The sequence below is a fragment of the Cimex lectularius genome, unplaced genomic scaffold, assembly GCF_000648675.2.
Source record: "Cimex lectularius strain Harlan isolate CLEC.00 unplaced genomic scaffold, Clec_2.1 scaffold84, whole genome shotgun sequence".
NCBI classification, from domain to species: Eukaryota; Metazoa; Arthropoda; class Insecta; order Hemiptera; family Cimicidae; genus Cimex; species Cimex lectularius.
This window is the reverse complement of record NW_019392631.1, coordinates 782,200-795,882: the sequence shown is the minus strand read 5'-3', so window position 1 is coordinate 795,882 and position 13,683 is coordinate 782,200. Positions and strand designations below refer to the sequence as shown.

General features: G+C 34.7%; 1 protein-coding gene across 1 annotated transcript in view; it reads right to left on the bottom strand.

Annotated features, from left to right (window-relative positions):
• Positions 1 to 13,683, bottom strand: part of LOC106662892 (neuronal PAS domain-containing protein 4) — a 185,417-nt gene that overhangs the window by 152,294 nt on the left and 19,440 nt on the right. The window contains exon 2 of the mRNA XM_014387332.2: positions 3,830 to 4,011. Coding sequence (XP_014242818.1) covers positions 3,830 to 4,011 — 182 coding nt within the window. The remainder of the gene's footprint in view (positions 1 to 3,829; positions 4,012 to 13,683) is intronic.

Genomic DNA, 13,683 nt, shown 5'->3' with positions numbered 1-13,683 from the left:
TCAACCAAAACCTTACATAAAAAGATTAATTAATTGAAAGAAGTAATTTGGTCAATAGTCCACTAAATATAATGGATTATTATATTATTTGATCTTTTGAAATGAATTAAATAAAATTAATTTAACACCTGCAATGTAGCCGATACAAGAACAGGCATTTTAATTTAGACGAATAACGTTAGCGGTGGCAACATGACATCAGAAGCCTTTCCTGTTTTGTATGCAAGTGAGATATCCGCAACATCATCGGCAGCGGTCTATTAGAAGCTGGCATGTAAATGATCCGTTTTAGAATCACATAGCATTCGAGTGAATCATAAATCTTGCTTAATTATACACGAATGATTGGTATAAAAGGTATATGTAAATCCGACAGTCAAAGATTGAAACGGGGAAGGAGAAGGTCCGTGAACAATCACTTACAAATGAATGCAAATCGGCCTTTAACTCGCGGGCGGAACTTTTGCCCCTTACATAACATAAACTCGTAAGTGTATATGTTACAATAGCCGAGACACCTAGAGGGGCAGCATACATTACATTCAACCGAACTAACGCCCGACTGAGCTGACTTTTCACATAAAAATTGTTCACAATAATCTAAATTTCTGACCTTTAATGCGATAGAAGGAGATGAGCAATTTTAATTCCGTGATTACATCATGTAATTTCAACCAGAGAAATCGTTTAACTTCACATCACTCAAAGAGCCTACAATACATTACTGAAGACGACATGCCCGCATAGAACCCCACTTTAATTCATAATCATCTTTCTTCATTTTTTTAAGAAGTCACGGAATTCAAATATAAAATATTACCTTTCTTGGATTGGTTGAGTAAATGTAAGATTATTTACGCCCTTTAAACAAATATAACATAAAATCTACAATATTATATGTTGATATGCTTAATAATTATTTTTTTAAAGTAGAATAGTAATAAAAGATTTACAAAATAGGAGTAAAAATATAAAAAATTTACTTGATTCACTACATTGTCCCCCTAAGCATATCTACTTTTAATCTTCAACCTATTTCTATTTATGGAATCTACAAACAATTATAAAATTTATAAACTCTAGCTCTTTTGTTGAAAAAAATTTTACTGTGTTTTAAAGGAAACTGCACAACAAAAAAGTAGCTCAAAACTTGAACTTAATACCTATCGTCCTATATCACTAATATTATCCCTCATTAAAACACAAGACAAATGTTTTGACGAGAGATTTCTAAATTACTTAATAAAAATAAAATTATGGCCTCTGATCAATATGGATTCCGGCCTGGAACATCTTCAGATCAAGCTTTAATCAATACATCCCACTTTACAATAGAGACTCTTGATAATAATGGTTTATTTCTCGACATTAAAAAAGCCGTTGAACATTCCATCCTAATTAGTACTGCAAATTGCTACTAAATTTTATTAAAACCTGTTTAAAAGATCGAACCGAAATAACCAAAGCAAATGGTATTCGTAGCTTTGAGATTCCGATAAACACTAGGATTCCACAAGGGACTTTACTTGGACCTATCTTGTTGCTGGTTTACATACATGCATTAATAAAACCAGATATCTCTGGAAAATTATTTGGTTGTTGCTGATAACCCAGCTATCTTATACACTGTCAATTTATTTAACACTTTAAATTTTAAAGTACATTTAATTTTTAAAAAATGATTGGATAAAAACTTTCTTCTGTTAAACTTAAATAAAAATTATGTCATAAAATTCTCCTTATGTAAAAATAACGTTGTTTATGTCAATATGGTCTACTTCCTGTTGAAATAATATTATCAATAGTTTGTTCGAATTGTTCATGTCTTTCAATTGCCTTTGTAAATGAAGTTAAATATCTAGGAGTCATATTTGACTGTAAGACCATCACAAGATTTAATAATTTAGTTTATTAATGACTAGTAGAAGACCCGCTTTATGGTGTAAAAGAATGTTTTAATATTTTGTTGTTGAAGTTATGTAGGCCTCAACGTTCCTTTCATTGACGTAACCTTTCTATTCGAACATGTCAACTGTATGGCAAGTAAAGTTTTATTTGATTTTATGTCCTGTACATCAGAACAGGATTACGACGATATTCTATAACATACTAAAACGTTTAGAAATTTCTTAGAGTAGTTCTGATGGTTATTATGCGAGTTTCATTCTCGCCCTTTCAATAACTGCCCCTGATTAATCTGGTCCGCCTAGTCTCGCTGTATTTGTCATTTTTCGGAATTCTCTTGATCGCTATATCGCTCTGACGATTCTTTTAACCACAATACAATTTAACTTTTATTAATATAATTAATAGTATAAATATTGTAAATTTTTCGTTCCAAACAAAGGATTTGGTGTAAAAATGCGAAACAAATACAATTTTAGACAAAACGACGAATAATAAAAACCGTTTTACAAGTCAGTTAATGGAAGAGCGGTTCGGTTAGAGAAAGACAAAAACACAAAGGCCGTTGCCTTTCGAAGGTGGACTAATGAGGGAGAATGACTCGGCTCAGCTTAATTATGTGTTTAGCTCTGTGAATAAGCCATAATCCATCTGATTGAGAGCGGCTTTGACGTATAGAGATTGATGTGGGCCACAGTAGCACAATCACAACCATAACTAACATATAATGAGCTCTTCCAGACCGTTTTACCCGGCCATCCGACTAAGGCGCTAACTCGTAACCGGAAAATAATAATCCAGATCCCGTCGGCAAGCTCGGGGTAAGTGACTTACCGAATTTGTTCACCGTTTTGTCTATGATTTTATTGCCAAAATCTAAATGGTTGTCGAAATTTGGCATTTACAAGATGTAATTGGACGGGGAGTTAAAAGTTAAAGTTAAGTTCGTTTATAACAGTTATTAAAAACTGCTATTGTGGTGTTTAGTGACCGTTAGTCAATGATTATTTGCAGATCGTGAGATGCTGTCTGGTTGGGGCATAGGCTTTAGAAAAACATTTTCTATATCGTGCCAACGTTTCGATCTTTATTGAGGTCATTTTCAGGGCCTGGGATTTATAAAGATTGTTTACATTTTACAAATATATGTAAGATGTGAAAAAATGAATTTACACAATGCTAGAAATTTTAGATTTTTTAAAAATAAATAAATAAAATGAATTTATGCAATGCTAGAAATTATTAGATTTAAAAAAATTTATACAATGCTAGAAAATTTTAGATTAAAAAAACAATAATTTCTACAATGCTAGAAAATTTTAGATTAAAAAAATGAATTTATACAATGCTAGACAATTTTAGCAATTCATTTTTCTAACCTAAAATTTTCTACCATTGTATAAATTCATTTTTTTACTCTAATGTTTTCTATCATTGTATAAATTCATTTAATTAATTTATTTTTTTAATTTAAAATGTCTATCATAGTATAAATTCGTTTTTGCACATCCTACACGTATTTGTAAATTTTAAACAATGTTTATAAATCCCAGGCCCTGAAGATGATCTCAATAAAGATCGAAACGTTGGCACGATAAAGAAAATGTTTTTCTAAACCTATGTCACATCAGACCGCATCTCACGATCTACAAATAATTATCTAACAATATGTTAAAAAATATATTTTGAGATTTAATCCCTAACCTTTTGATCCGTTGTAACGCTATTGTAAGTTCCATTCCAAAAATATGTATATAACGAAAATTACACGAATCAAATTAAAATAGCCAGGATAAGAGGCGGGATTCATAACGTAGGCAGTACGTTAGAACCAGGCACGCTAGCTTTAAAATTAATTTAAGAAACGTATTTTTACTGAAATATTTGACTTTCTTCTACAGTAATATTCAAATTTGTTCTCTACCTTGCTGGAAATAGTTGGCCTTCCTGACGTACACACACACGAGTGCCATGAGCTGCAGCTGTGACAATCTCTGCCGCGTCGAAGGAGGAAGCGGCAGCAAGTCACGGAGGTTGGCGATTTCAGCGTTTATCGAATCCCTTCTCTGTTTGCTCGCCCCTTTTGTCGACTTGGAAGCGTCGAACCTACGAACAAAAAAAAATTCATGCGTTCAATATTATCCTATAAGTATCTTTAGAAACTTTCAAAATGTATATCAGTCTATTCTATTTATCTATCATATCACTAATAGTAACTAATGATAGAATCTCATACGATAGATACACCCGATAAAAAATAAATAAACAGTGGAATAACATAAACTGTCATTATTTTGCTGTTAATTATCATGTTTAAAAAAATATTAATTTATCGTTTTCTTCGTTTAGTTCTTTTACCATGTGGTTTCTTTTCGCCGGCTTGTCGTACGGTGAGTAATCAAGGATTTAGGATTCGGCTTTGCTTTGTTCTTATCGTGGTTACGCTTGTGGCGTTTCAGACAGCTGGGTCGTAAATGTACTATAGCTGGAGTGTTGAGTCAGCATATGAGCCTGTAGTGGATCTGCCTGCATTTCATTTTTACCATAGATCTCGACATAATATATGCAAGGGTACATCTTGACACCGGTGTGAACATTCAGGTTGGATCTACACTGGAAGCGAGTTCTCGCGAAAAATGATAGCAGACGAGTCCAACCAACCACCTCACTGAAAGGAGTTTCGTGCGAGGCAGTCCGCAAGTAGCATTTGGCATCTGTGGGTAGTTTTTGTCTTGATTTTTTTTAGGAAGTACAATAATTATGTCCCTTCTAAGTGAATTCGTCGACATTTATGCGCTTGAATCCTCTTCTCTAATGAGACGAAGATCAGCAAAAAAGAGAGCAGAGTGGGTCAACTATATTTTTGGGAAACTGAAAAAATTGGGAGAGTTGTTTCACTTGAAGGAAGATTTGTGTTCTTCCCTCCAATATTATTTCAATTATAAAACATAAAAAATCTTGTATTTTTGGCCCTAAAGGGGAAGCCTTGCCTCCACACATATAATTAATTAGTGAGGAATGTATAGCATATAATTAAAATGAGGCAATGTAAGCAAAATCCCAAATAGGTTGAAAGGCAAAAAGTGACCATCCTTAGTAGTTTTAATTATCTCTCAGACAATCCTCTATTGATTATGTTATAGCGTTTTAAAAAATTAGAGATACATAAAACACACCATTGATACGCTGGATCAATGTCTTGAAGAAGAAAGCAAATTTAGTTGCTACTGCTAAGCTTTCGACCTATTTAAAGGTCATCTTCAGGGTCTATATTAATTTCATATTATAGAAATAATGTGAAACAATATAATAATACACAATAATAACAATATAATATACAAAATAAATATTTGAGTAGTCTATCTCTTCTTTATTGGTTTTCCTGTAAAGATTTTTCTAACGATCCGTTTTTTAAGTTGTTGAAATTTGTTTGAGCGATGGATTTAGGTGGTACAGATTCGGCTAGAATATAACATTGTTGGCAGGGGCAGAAGTCAAGCGTAGGTTGCTTAACATTCCCAGAACAACTGTCCAAAGGGACTTCCATCGCTACAAAGATACTGGAGGTAATTCGTAATCGTGTCACATCGCAGAATGATGATCGTATTATTGTTTCGAATGCATTCCGTAATCGACGTTCTACCGCTGTTGAGATCAAGCAACGACTTCAACAAGTTAGAAAAATTAATTTTACGTACTGAAGGCGAGACATTGACAAGATGGATTACGTACGAGAAGGCCTGCCACTGAACACTAGAAGGCGTACCCTCAGCGTTCCGAAGTACAGAGAAAATTAAGCACGCGCTTTGTGAAACAGATCTCTAGGCCGCATCTGGACTTGCCAGAGTCGCATGAATATGTGTTTTCCCATTTCTCCGGCTTGTATTCGTGGTCCCAGTCCGTTTCATACGGGCTATCCCCTGGCACATCATTCTCAGAAGTCGACGCCAAGAAATGTCATTCCGAAAAAGTCAATGCAATCCAGCATCTTCTCCGCCTTCACCTCGGCCCACATAGCTTTTCTACGTCAATCTTCAATTAAAATGTTTAATTAAATGAGGAAAAATCTTGTAAAACTAAAAAATGAAGAAATTGTTAACCACTGCCTTCTGTCATTGTTTAATATTGCTCGTCTATCAATCTATCAAGACCACCTATGGAACCGTACTGCTGACAAAGCTGGAACTATTGTTGACTAACTTGGAGAAGTAGCATGGCTGTATAGTTTTTGATGCCAAAAAAAAATAAAAATAAAAACTTGGAGAAGATTAATATGGATATTGACAAAATATTTTTTACAAGTTCATAAATTATTTTAATTTCTAAAATAAATAACGTCCACGCTTGATTGTGAATTGAATAATTGAATAAATCATTTATTAAGTACCAAGAAAGTCCAATCGATCTATTTTTAAAATCAACATTAAAATTAATAAATACATTTGACTTGAAAAAAAGGATCTCCCGTTCTTCAAGTTTTTGCCGACCTTTCAACGATTATATCGTCATCATCAGGGCCTATTTATTACAGGAAAATATCTCAGTTAGAACATATTGTATAATTTAAATAAAACAAAATTTAAAAAACAATTATATTTTTCTTACTTTAACTGAATGAGTGTTTATAATAAGATTATGTAAAATTAGGTGAAGCTCAGTATGTAAACATTAACAGGAATTAATTAAAAACGATAAAAACAGCATAATATCTTTCTTTTTTTTAAGTGTGGTCGTATAGGTTACCTCGGATAAAATATACATATAATTACATGCCTCTTTTTTTAATTGCTTTTTTTCAAGTGCATTTGAATATCACATTTAAGATTTAAACTTTTTTTTAAATGGCCCTGATGATGATATAATCGTCGAAAGCTAGGCAAAAACTTAAAGAATTGTCGTTCTGTTGTGACCTCACCGAAGATTCTTTTTTCCAAGTTGTTCAACAGCAGGTCGATCCATCATCTCATCTTTTAATACATTTGAGTTCCTTTAAAACGTAGGACAGTAATAATTTTAGGGAGTTCCAGACCAGTTCACAACGATTTTCAAATTGTTCTTGTAGTTATTTGCTATCGTGACAGAAGTAACTTGTGTGGACAATGAGAAATAGCTTTGATATATTTCTGGGCTTAGTACACTAGCATGACCTGAGACGGCAAATTGCGGCATTAATCATGTAGGGATTGCGCCTTAAGTGAAATAGGAGACAATAGGTTTACACGGAAGATTTGTTAGCTTATAGACATTGAGTAAGTCCATATGTAGTTTTTTATTTCAATTCTTTATTTATATAAGGCTTTTTAACATGTGGTCTAAAATTTACAAAAATTATCGTAAATTCTTCACCCCAGTAATATACTAATACCCAAGTGATATCTACTGCCGCATATTATTTGGCCGATCCAGTATTTGTAATTCATGTAAACACATTTTTACGAATAATGAGTCAGCTCGCCTAAGATGTACTGTGTAAAATTGTAAAGGATGCAAAAATTCTCCCATGGCCTACCAGTCGGAACGGCCGCAGCGCCGTCCTCGTTAGGGTTAAGAGGGAAATATCACCAATTGGTAATAATTGGTAGCAAAGGAGGGTTTCCTATGTCGAAGGGGGTGGATGTGGATGGCCCCGGGGCCGGATTTGCATACGTTGTTCCGAGCAGCTCGGAGGAATTCTTCCTGTGTAATACAGTAGGCGGTATGTTCTCACGCCAATGCCTCGGGTGGGCACGCAAACACTATTAGGATCCTCCCTCTTCCACCTCGAAAATAGTTTGATACTAATTATAGTCAATAAGGGCCTTAATTTGATACTGGACTAATTGCTTCGTGTCTTTTTAGGGAATATTTAGGGACGGGGATGTTTAATTCTGGGAACCGTATGCCCCGATAAACTGTGTAGGGTGTAGTCCAAACGTATTTTCTACATATTAATAGTAAGTAGTAAAGTTTTTTTGATAAGATTGCCAATATCAAACCCTTATTCATTTGTCAAGGGTAGTCGGCCGAGAAATTGACAAAAAGTTAGACAAGTGATACATTAAATAATATAAGAATTCCACCCAATTGATTTTTTTTCATTTTCTCGATAAAAGAAAATTCTGACCTAATTTGTCTTATTGTTTTTAACCAATTAATATGTTTATGCTATGTTTTAAATTGGGAATATCAATTAGAGGTAAACACACTTAATCCTTATTCCCAAACAAGGATAAAGGATTTTTCCATGTATACTTTAGCAGGTTTATTCAGTCTCATTTGAATCCTAAAGCAATAAATGTTTAGTTTTCATATTTGTTTTCTTAATTTCAATTTTTAAACTTAAAAATGCCACTTAGTGATGAGGGCGTTGCGCGTGGTGTGGCATTAATTGATGATGGTTGTTCCATCAAGTATGCGGCTATTGCTATCCGAGTCCAATACGAAACGCTGCGACACGCTGTTGGACGTTTTCGAGAAACTGGGTTCTACCATAGAAGGCCCGGTTATGGACGCCCTAGTTAACAGAACCACAGGATGACCTTTTTTGACTTTGGGAATTTTGCGAAACCGGCACCTTCTTGATGTTCACGCGATTCATCAGCTCCAGGAAGTTCGAGGTGTCCAAATCTCTAAAGACACTGCTCGAAGAAGATTAAATCAGTACGGACTGATGGCTTTTCGCTGCGCAAGAGGACCAGAATTGAACAGGAAACACAGAGTTGCACAGCTCCTATTTGCTCGAGAACATAGTCATTGGTCTTTGGACGATTGGTCTGCTGTACGTTTTACAAATGAGTGTAGATTTGCTCTACGATCTCCAGATGGGGTTGAAAGAGGGCGGAAAAGACGAAATAAAAGGTACGAAGCTTGTAATTTTTCCCAGAGCCGACCTTTTCAACGTAACTCAGTGATGTGTAGCTGGGAATTTCAATGGATTGGTGGTCATTGACGGCCACTCGCTATGTGGATGAATTTTTGGAACATCAGGTGTGGCCTATCCTCGATTAAATCAGCGACAACCCTATTCTAATGCATGATAATGCCCGTCCACAAGTCGCTCGCATAGTACAAACGTACTTTCAATAGCATAACACAGGGTCTTAGCCTGGCCAGCCCGTTCTCCACACTTGAACCCCACCGAACTTTGGGGTGGATTGGATAACCTCAAAAGACGAATAGCATGTACATCACATCCTGATAACTTCACGATCTTGAAAGGAATCTTCGTGAAGAATAGGCTAACAACCTCCAGCACAGAGATGATTAAAATATAAAAATATATACAAATGAAGTTATATTACAAGTGAGCCGAATTTTTTGCCTGTCAGTGTAATATCCTCCACAATAGTTAATCCATAATATTACTTACATTACGGTCATATTGTACTTATATTATTATTCTTAATATTATTAGATGGCGTTCTTAATATTATTAGATGGTGCTATGCCGAAACGTGTTTCAGTAATTCAACAAACTCGCGAGTGAAGACGGACCCAATAAGTGCTCTATGCCGGTTAGTTATAGCATTTTTCAGCCAAACGAAACTTTTTTTCAGCCAAATGAAACTTTTTTTCAATCTAATGAAACTTTTTTCAATCAAATGAAACCTTTTTTTCAATCAAATGAAACCATTTTTGAAGCAAATGAAACCTTTTTTCAAGCAAATGAAACCTAAACCCTAATGATAATAATTATGTAGAGGAATAAATAAATGACATTATAGTACTAACAATAATTTTTATGATGATTGAATATTAATAATAATCTTCCTTTATATACAATCTTCCTATATTGAATTTGAATTACAAAACTTTAAACTTTGAGGCAATAAACATGTATGCATAAATTACTAACATTTGAATTACTTGTGCCTTTTTATAAAACACCCTAATGTTTGGCTTTCATTTTCTTGAAGAAAGGTTTCATTTGCTTGAAAAAAGATTTCATTTGCTTGAAAAAAGGTTTCATTTGATTGAAAAAAAGGTTCATTTGGTAGAAAAACGGTTATAATATAAAATATTCATTACTACTTCTAAAAACCGGTGATTTTTACAATTCCATTTATACAATAATAATTCAAAAATATTTGTTTCTTGTTATTTTAAAAGATCCTCTCTTGATTTTGGATATGCTCTTTTATTATTTAAAATTATAATAGACTACAAATCCAAAATTACCATGAAATTTACCTCTGATGTTGACCTACGCAAACACCTTTCTTTATAAAAACCGTGATAGTCAAACCGTTGAGTAGTAAAGTTTAGTTAGTTGGGTGTTGGTCTGCGAGTCGGTGAACCCATGCTGAAACGGCCGAGGGTCACTTATTGGGTCCGTCTTCACTCGCGGGGTTTGTTGAATTACTCGAACGCGTTTCGGCACAGCACCATATTCCGTGATTTCTGTCACTTTGAGTAAGGTTTATAATTCATTGGGTCCGTCGTTTGTCGCTTGGGGCCTTTGCGGTAGGGGGCGTGTATAGGTTTATTGGGCGGACGTGTCGGTTATTTCTGTTGTCGGTCATTATTTGTGCGGTTATTTTTTATGTTGTTTTCTTCTGATTGCGTTTTTTGATATGTAGTTTTTTACTGGTTTGAAAGTAGTGGGTGAATGTGAATTTGTACATATGCAAGTTTTCCGTCTTTAAGTGTTATTTATTTGTAGTAAATCTCTAGTTACTCCAGAAAGTTTTCGTCCATTTTGTGTGTTTTCGTTGTGTGGCGTAATTTGATAACTCGTCGTTGTCTCTGAAGGATCTGAGATGTTCAATAGATCTCTTAATTTCCTTCCAGGCTGTCCAATGTATATGTTTCCGCATTGACATGTGATCCTATTAATATCGTTTTAGTTTAGCTGTTTAGTTGCGTCTGTGTGTCTTTTTTAATAGTTTATCTGTGTTGTTGTTCATTCTTAGAGCTGTTTTTAATTCAGAGTTTGTTGAACAAATTCCTCACTCTGTAAGGTTTCTTTCCCGTGAATGTGAATATTGTCCATTTGTTGTTGTTTTGTGTTTCTTTTTTGTTGTTTTTTAGTAGTTTCTGGATGGTCCTGTTTTGTATCCGCCTTTTATTGCTATATTCGTTATTGTTTGTAGTTCTTTGTTGTAATTTTCAGTGTTGAGTGGAATTGTCTTTAGTTTGTGGATCATGTGTGGTAGTGCTGAAATTTTGTGTTGGGTGGTCGAATCTTCCTTTGCATACGTAGGTTGGCAATAAATGTTCAGTTTACAAAAAACTTAATGATGAGTGTCTATCACCGTTTCAATATAATAATTATTTTTAAATTTAAATTCTATGAGTGGTTTTATGTTGAAAACAATCGTGACCTTTCTTTCCTAGATAAAGTTTGCCAGCAGGCAGTATGCCACATTTTCTTCTTCACGCTGAAACATCCTAATGGCTTTTTGAAGCAACAATTTAAAATGCAGTTAATAGATTTCTCACCGCGTCTAATTATGCCAGTGCTTCTTTATTTAACCTTTCTTCCGTTTGTTTCACTCTTCCCCAGGGCTTTTGGTTCGGACAAGGATAAAAGGGATCAATTAATCACCGTGGGTATGTGGATTCTTTCATCGAGCTGGTGAATACAGAGCGAAGCGTCGATTGTCTCTGTAACGGGCTGAGACGGAACATTAATCAAAGTGACACATCTCAGTGGCCATGGGAACAGTCAGTCATCCCCCGACAAGAAGCTCCAATTATTTAGACTTCAAAAATTCGAGTCGGCTTTGTTAAATTGTATCTAGATAATAACCATAAAATACAATTTAAGATTCCGTTTATTCTTTAGTGTTCGGACTTTGAGAGAATCGATATTGAGATGCTCAGATTCCGTTTGTGGATGCCCCAATTACGTTCTATCGGCCGTATGACAGAAGTGTACTTAAACGAATGATTGATTGCCTCAAGCTTAAAAAGTCCGACCTCCTGCGGAGCTACGGGTGACCGCCCGTGAAAACTCCCTTGTTAATCCTTTGACCATTTATTGTAGCTTCTCTACGTTTATAATACATATAAGTATTGTTTAGTTAGCATTAACAAAGTTTCACATAATAAGAAAATGTTAAGGTTAAAGTCTCTGGGAAAGCAAAACAAGTTTATTTTAAAGTGTGTTCCCGGACATGAAAGCATCAAAGGAAACGAACTGGCTGACCATCTAGCCAAAAACGAGGCACAACCCTCTCACCCTTGAGTTCAGAACCAGGACTAAGTACACCGGAGTGTGTGCTTTAGTTGGAACTTGACAAATGAATAGTGAAAGAAAAACTCAAACACTCCAGTTATGAGACAAGCTAACAGATTTACAAATATTTACAAATCCCTCGAAACGGACGGCTATCTTCTCTCTCTCAGCAGGCAGGAGGATTTGGGGAGAATTATAGGCCTTCATACCGACTATTGACCTCTCAACTATCATCTTAAGAAGACGGAAAAGCTGAGACGGAAAAATGCCGGAGGAACCAGACATCGGCACAAGTGAATGTAAATCGACAGCCCATGTACGGTACTTCGGCAGGACATTTTTCATATCAAAGGAGATCCAGGAAGAGGTACCAAAATGCCCAGTTTTATAAAGAATAGTGCACTTAACAAGGTATGGCTATAAGCTTTAGGGGTTCCACAATAGACCTCTTTAGGGCGCAGCGCAGGAAAGAACTGTCTTCTTCATCAACCCCCCAATAACCCTTTAAAAAAGAGTTAAGTTTTATGAGGCCCTGGCCTTGTTACGACCTTACGCACCGCAACCAATATTAGTAGCATATACATATCAATACAAATAAAGTTCTTAGTTTAACTTAAGCCTTTTTAGTCGATTTCAAAGCTTTGTTAAAGGTTCCTGTGTGTATCTTTCATGTCTTGGCTTTTCTTCAAAATTATGATTTTCGGCCAGCATAAGCCTTCCCATCAAGAGAGGAAACGTTCCACTGTTTCTACTTCATGGTGACCCAAATTGTCATTCCTACGATTCCTCATTATAATTATAAGTGAACTGAAATTCTTATCATTTTGCTATCAACTAATTTTAAAATTTGTAAAATGAAATCATAATCATTGGTGTGAAAGATGATTTTAATGCAGACTCATATCTTTTAGAGTTAGTTTAATAGCAGTTTATTTTTTTAATCAAAACATAAACGGTATTTATGCATATTTTTCTGTCAAATATTGATTTTATTCAATTTAAACCAATTTTTAAATGGCCTCCATAATATTTAAAAAATTTGTTTCATGATCAACAGAGTTATATATTGTAAGAATTAAATTTATGATTTCGAAACATTACTACTTTACTAAATTCTGAGTACCAATGGTTGTTAATTATTTCTTATATTCAGAATCTAATGTTACGTAATTTAGGAAACATCACATCTTTTAAATTATTTTTCCATGTACAACATGCAATTGATCGTAAGAATTTAGAGTGAAACAAATTCCAACGAATATTTTTCATTAAAAGAAAAAATACTATGAGGGCACAGATAAATACTTTTTTTGCTAACAAACCAGAGCTTTATGAGCCTGATCCGGCTGGATTCCAGCAGTGGCCGATTGTTTCATTATACAGGCAGACTCTTGCACCACTAATTGCTCCGAGAGGAGGCTCGACCCTGAGAGCAGTCCAGCTCTTTATCCTCAGTCACATGTTAATCCCTTCTCGATCCCGGTTCAAGTCTTAAGGCGTTTTTATTTTGTACCTATTTAAACGGTAATCTAGCTTAACAATACTAGCCTGTTAGAAGAAGTCGTTTGAATATCAATTAAAAACAATTAAGAATATTAATTAATCTTTTTTTTGCAAGG